At 51.3% G+C, this 26,066-nt stretch overlaps 1 protein-coding gene across 2 annotated transcripts; it reads right to left on the minus strand.

The window, feature by feature from the left end:
• Window positions 1–1,063: 1,063 nt before the first annotated feature.
• Window positions 1,064–25,688, minus strand: BOC (BOC cell adhesion associated, oncogene regulated). Of its 2 annotated transcripts, none has more exons than XM_009998242.1 (18): window positions 25,514–25,688; window positions 24,847–25,125; window positions 16,483–16,629; window positions 15,756–15,899; window positions 15,041–15,334; window positions 13,947–14,219; window positions 12,943–13,241; window positions 10,091–10,250; window positions 9,082–9,192; window positions 7,634–7,840; window positions 6,627–6,808; window positions 5,106–5,211; window positions 4,792–4,914; window positions 3,895–4,116; window positions 3,337–3,563; window positions 2,673–2,752; window positions 1,839–2,032; window positions 1,064–1,277 (listed from the first exon to the last, which is right to left on the minus strand). In XM_009998242.1, exons 1-18 carry the CDS (start codon window positions 25,596–25,598, stop codon window positions 1,093–1,095), a joined length of 3,318 nt encoding a protein of 1,105 aa, XP_009996544.1. In that variant the 5' UTR covers window positions 25,599–25,688; the 3' UTR covers window positions 1,064–1,092. The 2 variants fall into 2 exon arrangements, with proteins under 2 accessions (XP_009996544.1, XP_009996542.1); XM_009998240.1 differs by having other exon boundaries at window positions 10,091–10,253.
• Between the last annotated feature and the right edge of the window lie 378 nt (window positions 25,689–26,066).

The raw sequence follows: 26,066 nt of genomic DNA on the forward strand, positions 1-26,066 counted from the left end.
CTGAGGTACACTCGGCCAGGAGCCAACCAGATCTCAGCCAAGCACAAGAACTGCCCCTGCTGGCCCAGCACAACCAGATGACTAGTCCTTGTGCTGCCTGCCTTTTCACAGCAGCCCTACACAGGTGCTGAGCATCCTCGTGTTTCCTTAAGGGAAAATTTTTAAAAAAACAACCACCCTTATCCACAGGCCTGGATGGTGAAAGCTTTTGAAGCTAGAAAATCACAGGATGTGGGGTGCGGGATACGAAACAAATTTCGGGTGTCTGTCTGCCTCCCCCCCTGCCATCACCAAACTCATGCAGCTGTCCTTGGAGATAAATGAACATTTCCTCTAGCTGTGCTCCTTGCTAGAAGCTTTATGTCACTTTACTGGCACAGACAGTGGCTGTCCCTCTTCTCCTGAGTCAAGCATTGAGAAGATTCATGTGGGTAGCTATGTGGAAAATGATAACTGCAGGAAAACATCACCTTTCCCTAGGTGTCCTGCTGGCTGTGTCTGCAAGGAAAAAAAGTAGTAGGTTAATTCTGTGGGAGGATTCAGCATAGAGCCAGGCACAGAAAAGACTAAAGCCTTTATTTTAGCTGTTAAAGCGCGGGTTTGTCTTTACAGATAGGCGGCTGTAGATGGCATGTACGTGAAGGGTTGTTTACTTTGATGAGGCAGAGTGCATAGCTCCAGTTCATTCACAGGGATGTGTTCCTGGGACACACCTTCCCGTGGAGGAGAGGAAAACATCTTTTGACAGCGTTGTCTTTTGTGAAGCCCTCGCTGCAAGAGGGTGCTAGATCTTGGTGGTGGCAGCTCTATTTGGACCCATGTCCTGTGACATCGCTTGTGCTGCTGTTTCAGTCTTGTGCTCTGGTGAACAGCTCCATTCAACATGGATAACAGCCATGGATAGCTGCTGCCTTGTTTCTTGGGCCCTCCTGTGACCTTGCTGAGGATGACTTCTGTCTCCATAGCATTATAAAAGGCACATATACATCTATATACAAGTGCATAAATATATAAATAGGGGTGTTATACAAAAATAAATACCTATTCTCTTTTTCTCTTTAGCATAAGTCTTTGCAAAGGGCCGCTTGGTCCCTAGCTGGTGGGAGAGTGAGTCTCTAAGGGCCTCAGTTGTGGTGGGCTGCTGTTCAGATGTCTTGATAGGTCCTGACCCAAAGATGTGATCACTGGATTCTGGGGGTGGAAATCTCCTCTGGACTGGCAGCAATCTGGTCTTTCCACCTCTTCAACTGGCACTAGGCCTAGGCAGCAAGGGCTTCCTGAAAGGGAGAGGAGCAAGAAACTATTACAACACATACAGAAATGAGAGATGCTGTGGCAGCTTTCCAGTCAACAGTCCACTTTATGAGGATAGGTACTGTGATCAGAGGAAGAAATGCAGTCTGAAAGACCTGACTACATGGGAGTTTGATCCTGTGCTTGGACACAATGAGTTTGATCCCCACTACAGGGGTGGATCGGTGTATCAGGTCCTAGGGAGATGGATTCACATAATTTTTAGGGACCTTGTTGATTTACTGGCAGTCTGGAAAATGCAAAATTAAGGACTAAAGGACAGTATCTCTACAACTGCAAGTGCATATGTGTCCTTCTGGCAACATACAGCTCAAGCTTGCTCTAAAACTGAGTGAGGCAACTTACAGTCCCCAACTTCTAATACAACCTTTTCATGCTGCTGTTCTACACAATGTTAAAAATGTCCTTGCACTGCAGAGTGAGCATGAACAGGGCCATCAGAAAGGCCCCATGGTGAGCCTTCCCTTCAAGATCAGCCTAAAACGATGAGATGAAGGAAGCACAGAGTTTTCCAGACCACTGACCTTGGTGGAACAGGAGATCCTGTCGAGCATCCAGGCTAGGGCCTCCCACTTTGCTGCCCATCACTGGATGATGGAGGCCAACAAAGTGCTCTTGAAGGTGAGGACAGTCATCTTGTGGCTGAAGAAGCTGGTGAGTGGAGTCATCTGGGAGACTGTAGAGGAAAGAGCTGCCTTCTGTTCGTGAGTTGGGTAATCTGGGGGGGGCAGACAAAGAGGTTTAGCACTATTCACAAATCTTTCCTCCTTGAAAGATATGATTGATGTAACACTTCAGTCAGCTGCATCAATGTAATGACACAGAGTGTTCCTAAATGGGGAGAAGAGCAGAAATTGGGATGTCGTTTGGGGTGGGAATGAGGTGATGAGGCCTTGTATTCCAGATTCAAAATCTACTGAGTGCTGCAGAAGCTGGGAGCAGTAGTGCCTCCCAGGGATCATGGGCATAAGGCCTTAGACATCTGAACAACGAAACACAAAACACCTGCAGTTGGACCCTGGCCTGAGCAGCTGTTACCAGCATCCAGTCATAGATGTCAGCTTCTCTCATCCTACTTTTCAGTCTCCCACTTAGGAGCAGGTGGAGGAAAAGGGGGAAGGAGGAAGTAGGTGTTGGGGTCATCTCTACAAATAAATTATCACTCCCTCAAACGTAAGAGGCATGAGCTGGATAAAGACAATTTAGACCAAGAAGGCCTAGTGCTGGAGCATGGATTGGTTTCCCAAATGAATTGGGACAGATGGAGTGAGCGTGCTGAGGGTGAGCTTTTGTGAGTGTGTAGTCAGGTGGGCCCCACTGGATTATTCCACCCTCCTCCTCCATAAGCCAGGACTAACCTGGAGGACTGGTAGTCTTGCTGAGCACTCCCATTTTGCAGCACTCTTGCCTGCAGCAAGGCGTTGGTCTCCTCATGTGACTGGAAGGAGAAGGGAAGGAATCTCAGCAAAGCAACACCACAAAGCAGCATTAAGAGGCAGGTGCTGATCTGGGAGACAGAGCCACGGGGCAGACTGGTGAAGCTCTTACAACAGAAGGCAGAGAAAGATGAAACTTTTACTACAAAGCACAGAGTAGAACTGAACACTGAAAAACTAATTTCATGCTTACTGCTGAATTATTGTGGGATGGTAACCAATGAATAGTCTCAGCTGGGGCATTGCCTTGGCCTGTGTTATTGTTTACACAGAATCCTCAACACTGTCAGTCCTTGTGAGCTTTGCTGAGGAGAAAGAGGAATCATTCCCTTTGGTTATTGTCTCCACTGTACTAAGAGCCACTGCCACAAGAAACCATCTCTTCACAGGGTTTTGGAGACCTTCCTGACCTTCCTGTTCCTTACATGTCTCCACAGCAAAGGGGAAATGTCTTTTAAGAAGGAGCCAGTCTTGCCACTTCTACATGTTGCAAAGGATGCCAGCCATGGCTGGAGAAGTCCCCTCACTGCAGCCACAGCCTCCAGCTCATGTCAAACCAACTGCACACTGCAGGTGTGGAGCATACCTGTGGCACTTCATCCGGACTGTAATCTCGGGGTTTGGGGCTTGCATAGCTCACTCCTGCAGAGGGGCAGATGCCATTCAGATGTGCCCCATTGGCATAGGGCTGTCCATTCACATGGGCATGTCCATTGGCACGGGGAGCAGAGATGCCCCTCAGAGGCACCATGGTGTACTGGCAGGATGATACCAGCAGCCCAGCTCCTGGGAAGCCCATGTCGATGGTTTGTTCTGCAGAAAGAAAAAAAGGAAGTCTGAGGCTGAAAGCAGAGGCAAAGCTCAGCTGCTTGAAGGGAGCTGCCAGCAGGGATAGTGTTAGGCTGTCCTTTCAGGCAGCTATTTTGGCACCCAAAGCACCTTTGGAGGCAAATGGTGGAAAAGGGCCCTACACAAAGGCAAAGGGAATGCCCTCTTCCCCTTTTCTAGTCCCAGGATTCCTCCTTGCTTCCCAGAATGTGCAGCCCTCACATTTTGGGTGTTTGACGCAACCACACCCAGGGAGAGATCTAACCCACAGGGCACAACACATCTTGTAAATCAGCCCTCAAGAAAGAACTCTTACTCTGCTTGGACCAAGCTCTCCAAAGGCAAAAGGGGATGAAGGCCACGATGAGGAGCACAATGGAGCCCAGCACAACGCCTACAATCAAATATGGCAGGTCACTGGATCGGGCCACCATGGCTCCTGTCCCCAGGCCACCGTGCCCGCCACCGAGTGGGGGGTGCTGCTGGGGGGGCGCTGTTGAGAGCGGAAGACGACCTGGCAGACCGAGAGACTTCCGAGCTGCGAAGAGGAGAGAGGAAAGAGAGCATTAGACATAGATGTGGTAGGGGAAAGAGCAGCCTGCTCCAGGGATGTCAGCACTGCCGTGGAGTGGACAGACTTCTACAGTGGCTTTAAAGAAGTGCTCCTGGATGCCAGAGGATTTCCTAGGCTGATGCATATTGCACTACAGAAAAGTCCTCTGTGCTTGGCTAACACATCTGCTACTCTCTGCTAAAGCAAAAGGAAAAAGGAAATTAGGTTCTCCAAAAACCCTCACTTGGACTTAATGCTGTTCCATGTCATGACAGTGCAGCTGCTTGGAAAACAACATGGGACCTGCTTATAATCAAATACTGGAGTTTGGAAAAGCAAAGGCAAGTTAGCCCTTCTGGTTCCGGTCACCATCTGTGTGACACTGAGGAAAACAAAAGGTAACTACTGCTCTGAGGGAAGTGGTGATGGGCTCTGCACAAGGGACCTGTCCATACTGGCACAGGTATATACACATGCTGAGGAGTAACATCAACAAGCCTATGCCTCTTCTCCCCAGTGGTGCCTCCAGCTCCTTGCCTGAGTTTGGATAATGCACCACCAGGCAGGGATGGTACCTGCCTTGCTGTACTCTAGCCTGCTGCAGGCAGGGAAGGCAGCAGGCTGCTCTCCCAGAGGCACTCTGAGAAGCTGGTTGGTTACCTTTGGTTTCGCAGATCATGACGTTGCTGAACTCGCTTTCACCACCCTCATTGAAGCATTGCATCTTGATGTCATAGGAGGTCTCTGGCTGCAGGTGGCTGATGGAGTGCCAGTACCGATCTCCTGAGGAGGAGATGACACATGGTGCCATTAGCTTCCTTGGGGAGCGTGCAGCTGGTGCAGCCTTGCAGCACTGCTACATAAAGCAGGCCTGGATAGCAGCAGCTGCTGCCTTTTGTGCACAGGGCTCCTTCTGGGTATGTACACTTCCAGAAGGAACCAACAGTTTAGACCAGTCTCCCAGTATCTCCTACCTTCCACCACATCCTTCTTGTAGTCACTGTCATTGTCACTGTCAGTGGGGCGGTAGTAGATGTAAAAGCCATGGATGGGAGTGTTGTTGTTGCTGGCTGGGATATACTGCAGAGAATGGGAGGAAAAGCAGAGATAAGTAGAGATGTCTGTGCTCCATAGTGTACTTTGGGAGCAGCAGGGGCAGGAGGAAGACCGAGCAGGGGGATCTTGTTTGTACAGCAAGAACTTCCTTCTGGCAGCTCAGTGCTATTTTCTACTCTCACACCTCACTTCTCTCAGGTAACAGACAAGCCATGAGCCTGGACCTGTCGCCCCAAACATCCAGTACTCTGCTGCCCCTCAGTAGCCACAGCCAATACTTCAGAGAAAAAATTCCTCAGCAACAGTGACTCAGCTGAGCAAGGACAAACGCACCTTCACCTTGACTCCAGTAGGCTCATGGTCAGAAAAACATATTGCCATGAACTGGTGAATGCAGGAGTCCCACATTTCTGAAGGCAGCTCTGTCCTTCCTCCACCCAGGGGTCAGTACTGTCTTAGCTTCATGTGTTCCTGATGTCTTTCACCCAGGATTTTATCAGCTGCTGTTTGCTTTTAAAAGAACAGCATCCTGCCCCCTAGCAATTCCTGGCTAGAAGCAGCTAGAAGAGAAGCAGGTGATGCATCCCTGTTGGCCCCTTCTCCCAAGTGGATAAGGAGAGGACCAGAGAAAATGGCCTGAAGCTGCAGCTGGGGAGGTTTAGATTGGATATTAGGAAGAATTTCTCTACTGAAAGAGTGGTCAGACACTGGAGCAACTGCCCAGGGTTCAGTCACCATCCCTGGAGGTATTCAAGAAACGTGTAGGCACCTCAGGGCAGGCTCTAGTGGCTGAGGTTGTGGGGGTTTTTTGTGGGTGCTTTTTGGTGTGGTGTCTGTTTGTTTGTGGTTTGGTTTTTGGTGGTGTGTGGGGTTGGTTGGTTCGTTTTTGGGGTTTTTTTGTGTTTGTGGCTGGACTCAGTGATCTCAGAAGTCCTTTCCAACCATGACGATTCTGTGATTCTGTGAGCTGGTGATCCAAAAGATCCTGCTCACTCCTAAAACTCCTTTGGGGTGGACTGATGTAAATGATTGTCAGCACTTAGGACTGCTACTGAAGCAAGTGTGAGTGAAGGACATAGCTATGCTGGAAACTACTGAGACAGAGAAAGGTGTTAATGGCTTCTAGGAACTTGGCCAAGAGAGCAAACAGCCACCCTGTGCATTGTTGATCTGTGATTGTTAAACAAAATTATTAAGACCCTGAGGTTATCTGCTGCAATGCCTCCTGTGCACAGTGCTGGATTCAGATTAGAAGGGTTTACTTGGCTCTCTGACTTGCCCCACTTCTATGTGACCCATGTACTGGAGAGAGCTATTGAATCCCAGATCCATTTGTGCTGGTGACAGGCTCTAGTGTGGTGACCTAGAAGATGCATAGGCTGGGCAAGCAGGACCTGCCTCCTACACATTCAGAGAACTCTGGCCCCTACAAACTTTACCATCCACTTCAGCATGATGGTGGTCTCATTGATGGCATCTGTGAAGGTGATGTATGGCCCAGCCACAGGGCGCTCGTAGACTCGGTTGCTGTACCCAGACACCACATAAGGCCGAGATGCTGCACTGGGCTCGCTCTCTCCCAGGATGTTCAGTGCCCGGACACGGAATTTATAGGAAGTACCTAGGGGTAAAATGAGGAATAACAGAGTTACACCAAGATAGGAGTGTGAAGTCTTTCAAGACTTCTACTGTCAGCACAGACCTGACTGTGGAGAGTGGCTACTTCTTCTCCAGAAGACGGAGAGCCTACAGGGTGGTTTTGATCAAAGTACCAATACTGAGTGGCCAGATTTCAGCCATGTGCTAGATGGAACCTGCATTTATTTGCCTTGCCTAGTTCCCATCTGGATAGTCTAGAGGTCAGGTGGCAGTTCTGGAAGGTGTGTAGGTGGGTTCAGGGATGCCTGAAAGGACGTCCTGACCTGAAAGCAGGCATGGGAAAATGTCCTTCCTCTACTACATGGAAATTAGCTACATCAACATCAGTTAAAAGCTCAAAGCCTAAGTAATTTTTACCCCAAAATAATTTTTCTAGTCTTTCAGTTGGGGTAGATATGTTGCTTCCATAAGCTGTCCAGCTCAGTGCCTCTTCTCATGTGAAGCAGATCAGGAATTATGTGTCCATCTGTCTTGCCTCGGGCTACGGAAAGTTCCGTCCTGTCTGGTAAATGGCAAAACCAAATGCCTTTAGTAACTATATCCTGTAATATAGAAAAGCACATGCAAGCCTCCCTGAGGGAGGTCAAACCTGTGCTGGTCTTTGCAGCTGGAAAAATCAGAGAAGCATCTGCAGCTTTTCCCCATGCATCTAAGGCTGGAGCTGTGAAGGCTTTGTTTTGCTCGCACATGCCAGGGCTAAGCATGACATGACAGATGGCCAACCATCCTACAGGGACTGCACAGCTTTCCTACAGACCTCCAGGAAGCTGGGAGAACACCTGCCTACCTTTCTCCAGGCCTGGGATTTCCACAGAGAGGCGAGAGGGAGGAATGTCACTGGTGGCCAGGACCCAGTCTCCCAGCTTCTTCAACTTCTTATATTCCACACGGAAAGACTGGATTGGGAACCCTCCATTCCCACGGGGGATCCAGGTCACGTATACAGATGTCTCTGATGCCATGGAGATGGTTGGACGGTCTGGTGCTTCTGGAGCTGGAAGGGGCACAGAAAGGCATCACGAAGCGAACCATATTCCTCTTACCCTGTCTGAAGGATCTTGTAGCTCAGAGGTCTGTGGGTGAGGTACCACCTGCATTGCACCCTCCCACATGCTCTTCAAGTCCTGAACACTCTCTTCTTTCTGCCTCTTCATTAGAGCTGGCACCTCCAAATCCTCACTCTTTCAGAGTGAAACTTTCAGTTTGTGCCCTGCAAACACCTTTTATTCCTGCTTGCATCTTGCTCCTTTCCCAATCCCAATTCAAGTAGGGTGAGACAAGGGTTGGGGATTTTACATGTATCTTAGGAGGGAGAGCAGTGAGAGTTGAAGATGGCAGGGCAAAAGGCCTGGCTGATGTGGAAGCAGGAGGAGACTGACACTGGGGACAGAAAGGGGACAGACTAGTATAGGAGGCAAAACCAGGAGAGATTGAGAAGAACAAGCTGAGAAGGAAATAATAGGTAAAAGTTCAGAACTGTAGAAATGTAATTTGATAGGAAAACAATGAAAAGATGTGAGGCAAAGAGAGGAACTGAGCTTTGAAGATGAAAGAAAAGGTGTGATGAATGATGAATGTGTGTGGGGCACTGAAGGAGGGGACTTCACAGAAAGAATAAGATAGGAAGACAAGAACTTCACAGAAAGGATAATGGCACTGGTGAATAATAGTAATGACAGATGCAAAGTGGGAAACAATGAATTAGATTAACTGTAAAGAAACTAATGTTTCTCCAGAGCAGCAAAATACCTGAGTGGAGCACCCTGCACCTCTCAAATGGGCACTAACTACCCTTTTGTCAGGACTCAGCTGAGACAGGAGGACACCAGGACCAGAGACTCAGTTCCCCTTTCTCTCTCGGATTCCTGCAGCACCCACTGGTGCATGGTAGCTTGTTGGTTGTGTATGTTGCACATTCTCAGACTCCATGGCAGAGCTTTCTGAATCCTCCATATGAAACTCAGCAGGAGACAGAGTTTCTCATAAGCCTTTGCATTGATGGTGGGGACAGGCAGTGGGATCAGCCTGCTCTCCTCAGACTGCTTGCCAAGTGCAGTAGCAGGATGCTTGAGAAGGACCTCTCCTTGTCAGAAGCTAGAGAACACCCACCAAGCTTTGCACAGTCTTGCTTTACCCAGTGGAGACTTCAACCCCAGCACATCCTGGCCACTGGTACCCACAAGAGACCCATTTCCCCTCGCCCTCCCTCCTTGCCCAGTTTAGGGAGGGCCTTACGGGACAGACGGCTGTTGTCAGACTGGTTACTGCTCTGAGTGCTTGTGCCGGGGTCATCCCTCTGGATTTGCTGTTCTTTGCTGGCAACAATCTCTGGTTTTGGACGCCGGCCTGTGCACAAGGGAGAGGTGGCATCAGTGACACAGAGACATGGCTCAGAGTTAATTTTTTGCTGTGATTAGCAAAGAAAATATTCCCAGCTGCAATGCCAAGGTAAGTACTCTCTGGACTCAAATGGCACTAGGGGTTCCAAATGCTCAACTTGCAAGCAGGGACTAAGCTAAAGGGACAGGTTTGTTAAACTGTTAGTAGGTGCCTCTAATTCTTAATTTTCTAAAACTTAATTGCTTTTCTTGAAATGTTGCTAGATTTCTACCTAAGAACATAGTAATTAGCACAAGATGGGGTCCTGAGGGGAGATGTGACCATGCCCACCACCATAGGGAAGGTTGCTACAAAGGGAATGACATTCCCCACACTTGCTGGAGACAGGAAAAGCAGCCAGGGGACAGGGGAATTTAGCATAGAAATTTGGAACATTCTTTTAGTGGCAAAGACAGCTTGGCACCAAGCAGGCTGCATGGGAAGGCTTGGAGTTTTCTTCAGTGCAGGACAAGCTTTAAAGAACAGATGAGACAAACACCTGTGGAAAACATCCCCCGCAGGCTGATCCTGTCTCCAGGCAGAGGATGGATTAAATGACCCCTTGACATCCCTGCCAGACCTATTTTCTACAGTTCTACAGGTGTCCAACTGAGACACCAAAGGAGGAAAGGACTTACTCCAACAAAGGCAGAGGGGAAGACCTGATTTTGCCCATCCCATTCCAATCCCACTCTTCACCTCCCCTTCTGACAGTCACTCTAAGCTGAAGGCAGATGGATTTCCAGAGCAGAAACAGCCCCTTTGTCCTAAGGCTGGTGTCTGTGCCTCAGGGTTGGACAGGATGTCTCAGAGGGGCCCTCCCATGACTCAGAGCAAAACACCCAGGGAAAGGTTTGACCTTTACCAGTCCGGAAGGTCACCATGGCTGTCTGTCCCTCGCCGGCACAGTTGTGAGCAGCCATCTCCACCTCATAGAGGCTTCCGGGGTCCAGCCTGGTGAGGGTCAGGCGGTGCTGGGAGGCTGGGACATCCCTCACTGACCAGCTGTCTGAGGCATTGGTGACCTGCTGAGAGACCAGCACAGGCATTGCAAAGCTGGGGCAGGCTGGGCTTACTGCCTGCACTGAGCTCAGAAACTTTCAGGACAGGCTGTCGATTAACCAGGGCTACCTTCCCTGCCCAGAGGCCAGTTCCCTGCATGCAAAGGAGGGAGACCAGCCTGATTTTGCAAAGTTGAGGGACTGAGGTATAAGCAGGACAATTCTCCCAGTACTGAGCTGCTTTCTTCACCCCAGAGGCTCACTCAGCCAGCTGATGCCACTGCTCCTCAGTGTGCTCTGGATTCGATATGCCCACACAGGGCTGCATTTGTCAGAGGCTCGGGCTGCCTTAGGAGCCAAATCTCTCCTGCAGCCCAGCTGCTGAGCTGCTCATTTAGATGATGGCCATTTCCATGGCATGAGGTACCCAGACACCACTTTGGTCACCTGGACCAGAATGATTTGACTAACAGCTTTTTGTTGCAGTTTTACTCAGCCTCACCACTGGCACTTTCTGTCTGAAATGAGGAACCGTAACGTTTGAGCGCAGCTTTCTGTGGGGAAAAGCCCGTCTATGGCAGGGGCCCCCAGAAAGGCTTGGAAACATAGTTTATTTTTCAGTGATGCCCCAATGCCCCATGTGGAGCAGGAGGGAAGGTGGGACCCTCCTCCTTCTCCCCAGCTGCAAGGATAATATTTTTGCAGGCAAACAGGCAGGACACTGAAGTGACCCGATGCCGAAAGGAGCATTAGCAATGCAGGCAACGCAACAAAACGGAAATGCCAAGACTCTGCCGTATCATTCATCTTCTCCAAGCGTTTGACACTGACTGATTAATCCCTGCCTTGTTTTATTTTTATTCCTGAGCCTGTGGAGTTGTGAGGCCAGGGAGGGGAGCCCTAAAGACTGCTAATATCCAGGAAAGAAAAAGAAATTCTTAAGAAACAAAAATGCTGTGTGGCATCTGACTGCTTGCAGGCAATTTTAGGGGCAGCATTAAGAGCAGGGAAATAAGAGACATCCACAGATACTTTCCAGTACAAATGTAAGCCTCCTGTCAGTAGCTATTACTTTCCTTGTAGCCATCTTTCACACAAAGAGCCTTTTTTTTTGTTGCTGAATCGATTCCTTCCCTCTCCACATACACGCTTTTCCAGTCAGAGATGTCAAAACCAGATCATTATATAACTAGATCCTAAGGATCTCCGATAGACAGAGACTCTTTCAAAACAAGTTTAAGGGTTATTGGGACTAATTCCTTTCCACACAATCCTTAAGCATCCCAAGAAAGAGTCTCCAGCTGAGAATTTGGACTACACTGAAAACATATTACTGCAAACTGCAGTGACCCATGGTGACCTCCACTGCCCTGCAGCCCCTTCCAGGTGAAGCCCTGAAAAACAAATAAAATATGGACAAACTCCAGCCTGCAAGTCAAGATTACAAGCAGAATTGGTGGTAGTTACATGATACACCATTGGGGGACAAATCTTTTCTTGGCAGACAACCAGAGCCAGTAGTCTGGTGGGGCTTTTGGCATCTTTTGGTTTTAATTGAAGCTTGCCCTGTTGTGTTCTTGTGTTGGCATCTTCTGCCTTTGTTTTAAAGGGCTCTTTAAAGAGATGGTTAGCTGAAACTCTCAGCGTAAGTTTTATTTAGAAAGAAATCAGGGATGCGTAGGGGTTATAACAACCAGTTATTATACTATATTTTCACAAAAGCACACAATTCCAGGAAAATAGATATATTCACATATAACTGAAAATGGTGCCCTGCAGTGGCTGGGAATCCAAAACATGCCAGATCTGGTACATACTCAAATCCCAAAGCAAAACTCCCTGCCTACCCAAAGGAAACACAAGCAGCAAGCAGATAAATCCAATCCCCTTTTTTTCCTATTTATTCCCAACAAAATGAGAAGAGATACTCTATGCTTCAAAAGCAGACTTTTTTACTTCGACAATGCTTTGCTATTTAGCAAATGCCAGGCTACAGCTCTGCCTGCCCTCTGCCTGTGGTGCTGAGAAGCACCTCAGCAGGCAGGAGCCGCTGGGCTCAAGCAGGGTCCAGGACTGCACCATGTGCTCACGCTGTGCCATCAGCCAAGAGATTTTGCTCAACAGTGCACTGCCTTTTGGCTTCCAGAATAAAACTGGTGGTTGAGGACCTTCCCAGAGGATTTAGCACGGCTATGCTGGCTCCCTGCCAGCTCCTCACAGTCACTGAGCATGGCTGCTTCTGCACTGCTGAGCAGGGCAGCTACGTGCAGCAAGAGAGAGAGGCTGTTGCTCTGTGTCCTGCAGCCTGAGCCTTCCAAGGCAGAGGTGTCCCTGTGGCTTGTGCCAGGACAAAAGCATTACAAAGCAAGTCACTGCACAATCTGCCCTCAGGACTTCCTACTGTTGTAAGCACACAACTGGGAATTGGGAGTGGAAGCTCTTCAGACTGAAAACACAAGTGTGTGCATACACCTTCTGTGTGCTGAGGTAGACAAGCACACTGCTGTGGGCTCAGCAAACCTTGCAGCCTGCACACATCACACCTCAACAGGCTGAGGCTGCAGCTGAGGAAGTCCCATCAACTAGCATCACCAGTGAGTGATGGGTGCTCCTGTCCCACTGCACCTACCCATAAGGTGTGAAAATGTGTGGCGAGGCCACCAGCCTGCCTGTGGAAGGGCAGAGGAAAGATGGGAGCAGGGCAAAACAGTGATACCTTGCGATGCTTCACCACGTAATAGAGGATGGGGGCTCTGCTGTCAGGCCGAGGTCTCCACACCAGATCATAGCTGTCTGTTTTGGATGTCCGGGGAGAACTGAGGATGATGGGGGCCTCAGCTGGAGCCACCAGCTCCCTGTTGGCTGAGCACTGTGGAGATACTGCCGGTGGTGTTGTCCCAGGCTTTGGCAGCCTGGCTTTATCCAGGGGCAGCTTTAAGATGCTGTCCCTGGAAGGTGTAGTTGGAGGCTGAGCTGACCCCAGCTGGGCATCTTGACCAGGGCTGAGTGTAGCTCCTGAAAGACAAAATTTTGAGAGTAAATGAGTGGTGCAGGCAGGGTAAATGTCTGTTCCAGTCTGCAGTGAAGGCAGAGCTACAAGGAGCCCCTTCAATCCTCTCAGAAGACCAGAACTATAGACCCACTGCAGCACAAGTATCAGATCCCAGAAGGTGCTCCCTGCAGTGTCACTCAAAAAGCTGTTTCAAACAAGCTCTCCTTCTTCTGGTGTAAACCTAACAAGCCTCGCTGGGGCCTCTCCCAGAGCATGCCTTGGCCTCACGGGGATTCCTCCCTCTCCGAAGCTCCTCTTACCATGGATAAGCTTAGCGGGGCCCAAGGAAGCAGGTGGCACCTCTTACCCAAGGTGAATCTAATGTTTACGCTTTCAGCGTAAGCTCAGAGGCAGAAAGCTGAGTAAGCCATGGAGCAAGGCACTACACCCAGATGTCATTTGCCTCTTGTGTAGGCCTAACGCAAGAATGCACAAGTGGCACTGCACTTAAGAGGCAAAACTGCTGCCGTCTGTTCCTACGGGGAGGTACAGAGATCCCAGTCAAAAAAGCACCCCGAGTGTAGAATGAAATGGAGGAAAGAGGAAGAGCAGCTCAAACACAAGCAGGAGGGTTTAGACACCAACTTTCTTCTCCTGCTATCCCTGCTCCATCCCCATGCAGTAGGCTTTGGGATTGAATGGTGAGAAGTTTGGACACAGTGACTTACCCGGCTGGGCCGTCCTCAGCTGCACCATGGCTTGTGCACTGCCCACCTCATTTTCCGCCATGCACTGGTAGATGCCATCGTCCTCGGGCCCCACGCTGACCAGGCGCAGCGCCCGGCGCGACAGCCGCAGCCGGTGGCTGGCGGAAAGGGGGACGGCGTTGCGCAGCCACACCACCGAGGGCTGGGGGTTCCCTCGCACCTCGCAGGTGAACTTGGCACTCTGGCCCCAGGGAATTATCTGCTGGGACAGCTCCATGGTGACCTCTGGGGGCTCTGCGTGGGGAAACAACACAGCTGCTGAGTGCCACTTGGCAGGGAGCACAGTGCGGTCAGGCCTTAGCGCTTTCCCCTCTGGGACCAGGGCAGAGCGATGGATCCTTACCTCCCTGCACCCCATTCCTATCCCCTTTGTGAGGGCCTGCAGGAGGGCTTCATTGCACCTCCCCTTCAGCATCCATTTGAACTGCAAGGAGAGGCAGCCCAAGGCCAGCTGCCCTTCTCACATGACAACAGCCACCTACAAGTCCCATTTTTCTGAGGTGAAACACTACACTGCAAAGACTGTGCTTGTGCTAAACCACCACATTACCACCTGGATGAAATGCAATTCAACAAAACAGAGGCTTAGCCTCCCTAATGCTTGTGAGAAGAGAAAGGATGCACTAGTAATTATTAGGTAGTAATATCTAGGATGTAGTATTCCTTATGTTTTCCACCCCACAGAGAGCTTCCCTACAGAACAGAGCAAAACTGAAGTCACTAGGATGCCTTGCCAATGTCAACTATGTTTAGGAAGCAGCCAGACCTCTTCCTAGAGAGCATTAGAACAAACCCAGTGCCACAAATGACAAGAGCTTCCCCAGGGGAAGGGAGGATCCACCATCTGCAGCTCATGGTGGGAGCAGGAAGGAGGAACTACAACCCTCAAGGAAGAAATCATCCCATCTCCTAGAAACTGGAACCACAAGCAGGGGTCTGCCTTATGTTGCAGTTTGTCCAGGGATAAAAAGAGTATAGTAGCACTAGTATTTTCCCCCAAAAGCAGTGGATAAAGTCCAAGGCCTTCCTGAAACTACAGCTACAGCAACACTCACCGAACACCTGCACGTTGTAGAAGATGAAAGCGCCTCCAGCCTCCCCAACCCCATTGTCAGCCATGCAGCTGTAGGTCCCTGAGTCCTCCTCACTCGTGGGGTCAATCAGGAGGTTGCTGAGCAGGAAGCGTGTCTTGTTGTAGGCAGAGACACTGGAGCCATCCTTGGCCCAGGTGACCCGGGGTGGGGGGATCCCGCTGGCCACACATTCCAGGATAAGGCTTTGGCCCTTGGTGACAATGATAGTCTGAGCTTCAGGGGGGTAGATTATCCGGGCTGCCTCCGCTGTGGAGCCTGGTGAGGAGAAGAGGAGGAAGGAGGTGGGTGGGTGGGAAGGCAGGCAGGTGGTGGGAAAGCACTCTGCAGAGTGCAGGTAGGACAATGGTAGCTCTAGTGCCTGCTCCCCTGCACTGGGAGGGATAAACAGCAAGGCAGGCCCAGAGGGACACTCATCAAGGGATGCACACACACAGCAAGCGGTCTTGCCAAAGGGCTAAGGGCCTTTGCTTGCCAATCACCAAGCACAAGTGCAATCCCAGTGCTGGACACATAAACCCCAGGAGCAGACCTTGGGGCCTTCTGCTGCTGGAAAAGTGTCTTCCCAGCAACTGATAATGTTGGCTTAAAGAAAAGAAGAGCTGCAGTAGTACTGGCGTGTGCTACCAGGGTTGGCAGCACTATGGGGAAGGGGTGCAGTGAAGAGAGAGAGGCTTACGTCTCACACGGAGCCTCTCACTGGAGACCGAGGTTTTCACCTCCTGTGTTACAGGGTTGTAGGCAGCACATTTGTAAGTCCCCTCATCCTCCTGGCTGGCATTAACGATCTGAAGGTTCCCGGATGGCATGATAAGGTAATTGTCTATGGAGAGAGAAGAGGAGGTGGCATGTGGTCACAAGATCTGCTCCCACCCATACTCCTGGAAGACATGCAGTGCCCTGAACAAAAGGTGGTCAAGTGGGAAGGGAAAAAACAATGTGATTACAGTGACAGCACTAAAACAACCCCTTTTGGTTCAAATATCAGGGGGTGCAATGATGGAAAAAACAGAGCCTCAGGTCACAGGTACATGCAGCAGATGGAGTGAAGCTGCAAAATTCAGATGAAAATTTTTTAATTTTCCCCAAATTCAGTCACCTTCATCCAGGCTAGGCTAGAAGAATGCTTCACGGACTCATGGAGATACCCAGTGAAGACTGATGTCCATCACCTACTTCTGCTTCCTTTCACCTTTACCACAAGCTGGTGTTACATGTGGATCCCCAGTCCCAGACAGTAGTGACATCAGGGAAACTTGGCAGACACCCTAAACTAACCTGTACTCAGACCAGCAGTGAAGGGACAACATGGAGGCAGCAGGCAGGGAAAGCTACTGCTGGTAGGCAAGGGTAAACTGAGGGTCCCAGGAGGGCACCCAGTGGGACAGACCCCCTGTGGCACTCACCTCGGGAGGCCTCTAGCCACTCCTGCTTCACACTGTAGCGGACCTGAGCCTTGGGGTGACTTTCAGGCAGGTCGCAGGCAATCACAGCCGTGTTCCCTTCATCCACCTCTATCACGTGCTGGCCGTCAAACTTGAAATCTTTGAGGTCTGCAGAAAGAACAAATGACAGGTCATCTCAGTGGCTGGCTCAGCATGCCAGCCTCAGCTCATCCTTTCCCTGTGGTCCTGGGGCTGTTTTCCTGCAGTACCAGCAGAGGACCGCTTCGCCCCCAGCAGCTAGGGAACCTGGCCTGGTTTCAGAGCTTTCTTTTTTTTCTTCTTCTCCTTCCTACAAAATGGATTACTTATAACACAGCTTCTGGAGAAGCTGCCTGCACCATAGCTGAGAAACTGGGTGCGAAAAATCCTGGCCTGAGAGTGAAAAATGAGCCAACTTACTGCAGCACTGAAGGGCGGCCAAAAACGGCCCTTCTGCCGCCTGCTATTTCAAACACGGCTGCCGTCCTGCTACTGAGAAGCTGACTTTGTAGCCATAACTCGGGGAACCCAGCGTGCTTCAAGGGTGTACAGATCCCAGGTGGCACAGCAGGAGGTTTTTGAGCACTGGATGCTGCCAGAGCTGTCCTGAACTCCTCCAGCACCTAAGCAATCGGCACCTCTGCTGTGGGCACTCTTGCTCTTGTCAAATCTCACAGCTGAAGGCTGCTTAACCATGAGGCTTTGCATGTACCCAAGCAGTGCCCACACTCCATTTCAAAGAACAGGGACTTGTAAGGAAAATTGTTTCCTCCTCTACACCACACAGCTGCACCACCCTCCCTAAAGCAGCTGTGAAAACTGCCTCATCCCAGCACGTGTTCCTCTGTGAGGCTGTCATGGGGAGCCGCTCCCCCAGCAGGGCCAATGTGGGCAGCAGGACTGGCAGCATCGGGGCAGGGGAAGGGTGTTTTATTTTCCCTTTTTTTCAAAGCAGGAGCAGAGGACTGTGATGAAACCTGACAGATCAGAGCAGGGAACATGTCAGCCTGGCCCCACCAAGCATCCTGGAGATGAAACCAGTCCCTGCTCTCCCTGGGCATGATGGCTTGCTGGGGTGCTGCAAACCTGAACTTTGTCTCGGTCAGTCTGTGCTGGGAGGGAGAGAGTTTTGTGCCAGGAAAAAAGTCCTGCACATGCATTTTTACAGCCGTGTGCACAAGCCCAGGCAACCACTACTGACAACTACAGCACATCCTGTGGTTGGTCACAAGTCACATTGTCACACTAAGGTTCAAGCCAGCCCATCTTCCCGGGGACCCAGGACCGTCTCTCGAGAGGCACACCGCTAAACCGGACAAGATCACACTCCCTTTTCAAAACCCAAGGCTAAGGCAGCGCACCGCACCCGTCGCCACGGCACGGCGAGGCCATGCACTGTCAACAGCTCCCTCATCCCTCAAAACCCATCCCAGGACGTGGCACCCGTGACCTCGGGCAGTTTGGAGAGCTGGGGGGAAGCAGGAGGGCTGGCAGTGGGCGGACGGCAGGCAGCCTCCCTTGGCAGCCCCGGTCGGCAGAAAAATGTGTTTTTGTTCTCTGAGAAAAGCAGCAGCGCTCCAAAAGCAAAAGACAACTCTGGCTCCAAGCTTCTCCCACCCACAGTCATGGAAAAGTGACATGAAATTTCTCAAGCAGACTTTCTGATTAAAGCAAGATCCTTTATGGAGTTTAAATAAAAACCAGCTCTCTTGGCAAGGCGGCAAGAAAGCCTCCCCGAGCGCGGCGTGGAGGGGCTGCCGGGCGGCTGCCGGGGGAGCCAGCGTTCCCGGGCCCAGATCTGAAGGAAGGGGAGGAGGTTGAAAAGAAAAGGGGAGGTTTTGCAATGTCATAAAAATGATTTGCAGCGAACATGCTTAATACTTCTGGAATTTCTTGGCATCGTTCAATTAAAAATAATAATAATAAAAAGAAGGAATACGGGTGAACTTCAGAAATGTGATTAATCCTTTCAGACAGGCCGGGAAGGGGAGCCATGTTTCCACTGGGTATTAAACCCAGATGAAGGTTAACTCTTAACTTGTGAAAAGCTGGCAGTGCCTCCTGCTCCTCCGACAATGAAAGTTACTGCTGGGGAGGGGAAGGGTGCGGGATATTTTTCTCCTCTTTTGCTTTTTATATTTGATCAAGAAATAAAATAGTAAGAGCCACAGAAATGGAAAGAGGTGGAGAAGAGGCAAGAGCCCAGTGTGCCTGCCCACATCATGCATATTTCTCCGATCAACAAAATATAAACGAGCATCAGGAAAATTAATGTGCGCCTTGGTGGTCTGGATTCATCACAGCCAAATTAAGATTTCAGAGCCAAGGCATAGGCTTCAGCAATGCTGGTAGGGATCTGCACACACACACATACATGCATGCAAGACCCCGAAGAGGAGAAGGGGCTCAGAAACCCAGGGGAAGAGCAGACTCACAGCCCCAGCACAGCAAAGCCCACCAGGGAGCACGACACTCTTGGAGATGGAAAATGATCTTTCTGTGCTGGGGGACCCCTGGGATGACCTTGAGCTCAGCAGACATGGGGTCCCTCACAGCAGCTCAGCCCACTGCTCTCACAGCTGTGAGTGCTGCAGCCTTGGCTCTTCCTGCCTTCCCCTCCCAGCCCTGCCACAGGGGACAAGGGGCAAAGCTGTGGAAGGGCAGGGAAAGAACAGAGGGAAGGGATCCTGGGGTGGCTGGGAGAGCAAGAACTGTGTGCTGCCAGAAAAGTGGAGGGAAAACAGCAGGGGAGAGGGGAAAAACGTCAAGTGGGCACTGGGACAAGCTATTTTCCAATACGCAAGTGTACGAGCATCCTGCCAAACTACTCCCCTAAATTCCTGCTCCCCCACAGTGAACAAGACTGTTTTATTTTACCAGTGGGTTTTGGCTACGGGCGGTCTCAACCACCCTGCTCCCAGCTGGTACAGGCGCATACAGCCGCCCATGAACTGCTGGAGCTGGCAAGGGGTGGTAGGGGCATCACTGGCCCCACGAGGGGGGCACCCCCCGTGCGTGGGACAAGCCCCCCTTCACACGCCCCTTTGCACTTGGCCCCAGCATGGCAAAACAGGCTGCTGTGCTGGGCTAGGAGACAGCTTCACCCTGGGGGCTTCAAATGAGCCCCCCCTGAGATGTGGGGAGCCCCCACGAGGGACTGCCTCCCCCCGCCAGGCAGTGCAGGGAAGGGGAGGGGAGGGCCAGCAGGTAGAGGGGAGGGATGCAATGCTCACCCCTTCGGCTGCCCAGCCAGCAGCCTCGGTGTCCCACGTCTAACATGCAATTTGCACCCTGGGTCTAACTCCCGCTGCAGCTGGGAGAAACCACATCCCCTCTCCACTGGCTGGGTTTTCCTTCTCATATGGTAGCGCCCAACGTGCCAGCCCATGGCCTTGTCCTTAAAAGACACGCCTGGAACAGCAAGTCTTCATCCCCCAGCCACGGGCTGGGAGGTGCTGCAGACGGACAGACAGAGCACTGCCAGTTCCAGCCACGCCGGGATTTAACAGGGCTTATTTTATTATTATTTTTTTTAATATCCCCTCCTCTTTTTCATTTTTTTGTTCAGAAGGGAGCATAACCAAAGACTAGTGCTTGTGTCCATCTGCGCCCTGCTCTGAGGCGAGATGGGGTAAGCCGGGGCACGGGGAGGGTCAGCCCTGCAGCAAGCTCTGCTGCTGTCATCGGGGAGGGAAACCAGCTGAATCCCAGGGCCGGGGGCCAAGCAACGAGGCAGGCGAGACAGACCGGATTAAATGAATGGGAGACCATAAATTACTTCGGAGAAGCAGCAGTAAATAAAATGCTGGCCCTCAAGGTGAAAATCCTCCCCACTGTCGGAAGGGTGAGGGAGGAAAGAGAGGGACCCCAAGAAAGGCAACAGGCAGGGATAGAGGTCCCCGAGCCTGGGGTCAGGCACCCTCCACTTCTCCCCCCTTCAGCTGTCAGAGCAGCCCAGGGTTATGGTTCTTGCTTCCTGCCTGGTCAGTATGGCAAGAGTCTGGGTACCAGCTCTGTCCCCACCAGTCCCCTCCACCCCAAGGGGACAGGCACAGCCCACCAGTCTTCTGTTTGTTCTTGCACCCCCAAGTGAATACTCCCTGCTGTGCCCCACTCCCCCACATTGCCCTGGGCCCATTGCACAGACCTCGTGCCACAGCCCCACCAGCTCAAGCAACACCACCTGTGTTTTCCTTCTCTCCCCTCCTCACACCACCTCTGCCCCCGGGGCCAGAGCCCCCTGTGCATGCTCAGCAAATGCTTTTCCAACATGCTCTCACCCCCTTCCTTCCCTCCCGCCATTGCCTCTGGGGAGCCATCAGAGGAGAGGCCCAGGCAGAGGAAAATGAATGGGGCTGTCTTCAGAAAGCAGCTGCAAATTCCTGGGGGATGCCCAGCCTGACCCGGCGCAGGGTCACTACCCACGAGTGCCGCAGGCTGAGGCCCGGCTTCCTCCACGTGCTGCTGCCAAGCCGAGGGTGGTGCCGGTGGAGGGCCATGGGCAACAAGCCTCCCTTGGCCCACAGCAACCCCAGGACAAAGAAGCTCTGCACTCCTCTCGTCCCTGGCTTAGGGGGATACACTGGAACAGGTGGAGTCCCTTTGCTGTACCCTCCATCTAGTTTTATTTTGTTTCTCAACGTCACAGCTGCCCAGGTGAGCCTTGCTGTGGTGCTCACTGCACTGATTTTTCACCCACATGGCTCAACGCTGGGACTTGCACAGCTTTCACCAGCTCTGCCCACCAGCTTTGCTCCAGCCCTGCGCTTCAGCTGCTCCCATGAGCTCCAACAAGGGTTCTCGACCTTCTGAGCCTTTTGCTGTTGCAAGACCAGCCCACAGAGCTGTGTTTGTGTCCTGGGTGGATTTATCCAGCCCTGCCAGAGCTCACACTGCAGCCAGACCATTTTCATGTAGCACCTCCACCCAGGAGAGGGGCTGGAGCAGGGCTTCTGGCGTGATGAAAAATTCGCCACCTGAAAGCAGGCAGGAAAAGTAGTTTTTCTTAGAGCTCTCAGTCACATGAAGGCTTAGGGCTGGGCTTGGAAAACCAGGGATACCCCTTCCCCATCCGTTCAAGTTGTCCCAGACTCCAGCCCATCACTGCTGGCAGAAGGGCTGCCTTGGGGCCATGTCGGGCTGATCTAGCACAGCATGCCAGGCCAGCAGTGATCAGCAAGAATCTGTCTGCACTGATGTGACACAGACTGCCAATGTTTGTGTGGGATCACAGAACACCAGGTCATCTCTAGCTGGACTCAAATGTGCCCAAGTAATGCCTGAAGTGCTTCTCCTTTTGTTGCTTTAAGAAATCTTTGCCTTTCTGCAAATCCCTCCTCTCTCAACCCCTTGGCTATGCAATAGCTATTTAATCTCTGCTGGAAGAATTAAAGGCTGGTTTCAACCAGCCCTTGGAGCCTGGGAGAGCAGAGATGGACTCAGCATCACTGTGACACAGGTAGGAGAAGGAGGTATCGGTCCCAAGGCTAAGCTGTGGCTGCCAGCATGGCAGTGATGTTTATCTGTTTGCTGACTGTCAGCAAAGCAGCAGGCCCTGAGGGACCCAGCATGCACAGCCTGAGGCACTGTTTCCTCCAAAGAGGGAGGAGAGAAGGGAATGGAAATAGATTAAAAGTATGCCAGATGTTGTTACCTACATCCCTAGAAACCTAACAAGACACTTTCCAATTACTCCAGATCCTCTTCCAAACTAAACCTAAACCTTGAAAATATTTCCACATCTCTCCCCTACTGCTTTCATTCATGATCAAGTTTCACTGTCCTCCCAGCCCCCAAACTAATTTTTGGATGAGGCTAAGACTTTCCAGAGTGTTTTCTTTCAGCCCAGCAGATGATCTGGAAGAGATATATCAACTGCAATGCCTAACTGCCGTGGGCTTCTCTCTCCACCCCAGGACCAAGAGCCCTACAGAATCAGCTCAGAGCAAGGACCTGTAGAGGTGGTCTAGAGCAGGAGTGAGAGCCTGTGACACATCTGCTACCATGGCTTTCAAGCTTAGTCCCACCACAAATCAATGCCGCCTATTATTTCATACCATGGCAAAGCCAATGTTGCAAGGAGCCTCCAGCTTACAGCTGGTTTCCCTCCTACACCTTCAGCCCAATGTTCTTCCTGAGTTGCCCTCTCTCTCTCTTCACTCATTGACTGACAAGACCTCCCCACTTGGAGGCTCTCACCAAAAGCATGGGACATAGCCTCTGTCACCACAGCACCTCTCAAGGACAAGGTGCCCTTGTAGCACAGGGGTGCTCCATGGTGGATTAGTTGCTTGTTTGTCCCATCTCTGGCTCCACTTTGCTGAGCTCCATTGGGCAGCTCACAAAACAGCAGTAGTGCCTTTGCTATGGCAAGGATGGCAGGCAAGTCCTCCTGTTTTGCACCCCCATTCCCACTTGCACTTTGGTAGCTGAAGGTGCTCTGGCTCCTGGAGTGTGATTTTTAGATGTGGGCTCTGACTTATCCTGAGGGACATGGTGGGACCTTCTGGTGCTCTAGGACCTGTCTCCCCTCCATCACTGATGCTAGACTAAAGCAGATAGATAGATAGATCACACAGCCATGCTCTGTCCCAGGCGACAGAACTGGTGGTGGTTGGTTGGGGTGAGGGTTAAAAAAGAAAAGGGAATCAACCCAAGAAGCAACTGATCAGGCTGAGGAGCTGTGCACACCCTGCTCTCCTAAATGTAAACCATGCCCTTAGTAATCCCATCCACCTCTCCCTTCCTCTCCTTCCCTCTATCAGGCCACCAGCACACACAGCCCCCTTTCTGCTCTGGAATGTGTTCTCCGAAACTTAATCTCAGCATGAAACTCAGGCCAAATCCCCCGACAGATTCAGCCCCGTGACAACCCCCTCCCACCCTGCTTCAGAGCTCAGCAATTCACCCCTTACTTTCCCTTGTCTCCTCCTCCCACCCAGCCTGGCCTAAACATTTCATTCCTGATTAATGTATCAGTGACAAGCCAATAGCTCTTGGCTTTCAAGCAAGGCCAGCCCCCACTTTGCACAAACATCTTCACTTCTTCATCTTAAGACTTAGCCTGAAACTCCCCCTTGCTGGGAAGACAAAGCCCTTTCCACACCCAGGGCTGTCATTGCCAGGGGATGATGGTCTCCTGTGCACGTACTTGCTCCATTAAAAACTGCACAAGGTCTCTGAGAAGATCAGACTCTCCACTGCCTAAACAAGAGTGTTCCACACAGAGCCCCTCCATCTCCAAGCAGGCATGGGCTGCCTTTTCTCAGATGGATCCAAATTCAGCACTTTCTCACATTTAAGCATAACATCTGACCACAACCAGGCACCCATAAGAGAAGTTCTCCACTCAAAGACCACCACCCCCCACCCCATCTCTTTGATCTGTCTCCAATGCCAGAGGGCAGCACTGCGGAGCACGTAAGCACAGATAGGAACAAAATCCCTCACTCAGAGCTGTGGGTAAGAAACAAGGTGACTCTTTGCTGCCATGCCACTGCAACCTCGCAGGAACGGGACAAAGCCCTGGAAGGGGGGAGCACACCTCCCCTGGACCACAGCAGTGGTGATGAATACAGCCTGAAGCCACTTAAAGCCAAAAACCTCATTACGAGTGCTTTTAGGTACTCTGCTCTCCTGTATCTGCCACCTGCTGATTTCTCTACCTGCCTTACCAAATGAGGACAGCACAGCCTCTGCCTTCAACACCTCCATGCAATCATTCTCCCACCATCTCCTCCCTCATCTTGCATTTTGGCAAGGTATCTTCCCAGTGGTGCACAGAGGACCAGCAGCCACTTAAAGCAGGTGCTCAGGGGCACCTCCTCACCACAACCAGACCAGACTTCCTTACTGTGAGACTGGGGGCTGAAACTTTGGTTATGATGAGCCCAAGGGCAACAAAGAAGTACAGGACACTCACTGACCCAGCATTGGCAACAGCCCCAGCACAGCCTAAGCAGTGGTTTGGCAATCATCAGCACAAGCAGGTACTTTTTGGTAACCTCAATCAAGAAGTCAGCAACCAGAGGAGGCAACATGACAGCCAGGGAACCCACAACGCACACAAACCCCATCGCTCAAGCGTTTCCTGCTCTTTGTGGTCTGGCACAGAACTGTCACTGCAGGACAGGTCTGCAGCCCACCCACCACACAGGATGACTGCTTGGGTCATGGCTGGGCCACAACGTGACAGCCAGTCCACCATCAAAAATGAAACAAGTGGCCTAAGCCAAAGGAGACTTCCCTTGATGGCAGCCTGGACAAGCGAATGTGGATGAGCTCCTCAAGAGGCATGAGAGATGGCACAAGCAATGCAGGGGGTAGCAGAGGACTAAAGTTACTCACTAGCTAATGTGACCACTGCGGGGACACTGGCAATGACTCCTTCAGGCACACGAGCAATGCACTGGTATCGCCCCACCGTGTGGTTGTTGAGAGCCATGATGACAAGTTTCCCTTGCTCAATGTGGATACCCAGCACCTCGTCTGATCCAGCCAGCTCCTTCCCGTTCAGTCTCCAGGTGAGGTTCACTCTAGGAGGATCCACCATACACCCCAGGCTGACTGGGCCCCCAAGCTTTTGGACAATGGAGGCAGGCTGCACTGTCACCTGCAGAGATTCACCTGCACAGAGGCAAAAAATGGGAATAGGAAAGCTTAGTGAGACTCAGGAAAAGAAAGGACTGAGGAAAAAACTGCAGTGCTGGCACCTTTTGCATTCCCCATTGCTTCTGCTTGTGCTTCACCTTCCCCTTTGGTCCCCAGACACCCACCCTCGTGCTCTGAGATGCACGCCAGTCCCATTTCTCCTTGGCACCACTAGACAGAGATTTCCAACTCAGACTGTATCCCCTTCTCCTCTGGAATAGTGTTTGAACCTAGAACTTTGGTCAAGGCTATTGAGGAAGTAGCCAGGAGAGAAAACCACTTCGTGCTTCAGGCATGGCTACACTAACAGCATCAAGGCAAAACATTAACAAAATGAAACAAATGGATAAGAGCAGACACTCACTCAGTCTGGCAAAGCAGCTAGCAGCTGCAAGGATGAGGCAAGGGATGGGGGACATGGGTCTCTTCTTTCCTTGTGTCATTGCCATCCCATGCGGTGTGTCCTGGGGCAGAGGCGCCCAGGAACGGGTCCCATAAGCTGCCACAGGGGATGCAGTGGAGATGCAGCAGTGGATTCCTGTGGATGACAAGAGACACGATGGATGAAACCCTCAGACTTCCTCCTGCCTTCCAGCCCTGCCTGGCTTCTTTACCACCATCCCTAAACTCCCACAAATTCACCAAGCCAGTGGCCTGAGCAGGCTACAGACACTGATGCAAGCACTCCTGTTTTCCAGCCTCTCCTCCAAGCATGGTCCTGAGTCTCCCAAGACATCCCATCCTCAGCCCTTGGTACAAATCTGCATGTGTGCACACACGACATACAGTCACTCCCCTTCCCCATTTCAGATTTGATGCAGTGCATGCCTGTACCGTGCCAGCAATGCACACCAGCAAATTTCCAGGAGTAAAATACAAGCATTTCCCACAAAGTGTCCCCAGAGATATCTGCCAAG

This window comes from Chaetura pelagica, unplaced genomic scaffold, assembly GCF_000747805.2.
Source record: "Chaetura pelagica isolate M959 unplaced genomic scaffold, ChaPel_1.0 scaffold65, whole genome shotgun sequence".
NCBI classification, from domain to species: domain Eukaryota; kingdom Metazoa; phylum Chordata; class Aves; order Apodiformes; family Apodidae; genus Chaetura; species Chaetura pelagica.

What these genes read in the sequence shown, in the direction of transcription:
- BOC (XM_009998240.1), bottom strand. Translation starts at nt 25,598, where the DNA reads ATGGCAATGACACAAGGAAAGAAGAGACCCATGTCCCCCATCCCTTGC. An exon ending in GTGGCTAGAGGCCTCCCGAG is followed by an intron (nt 15,900 to 16,482) that starts GTGAGTGCCACA and finishes CTCTCTCCATAG; the next exon opens with ACAATTACCTTATCATGCCA. An exon ending in CATGGTGACCTTCCGGACTG is followed by an intron (nt 9,193 to 10,090) that starts GTAAAGGTCAAA and finishes CCTTGTGCACAG; the next exon opens with GCCGGCGTCCAAAACCAGAG.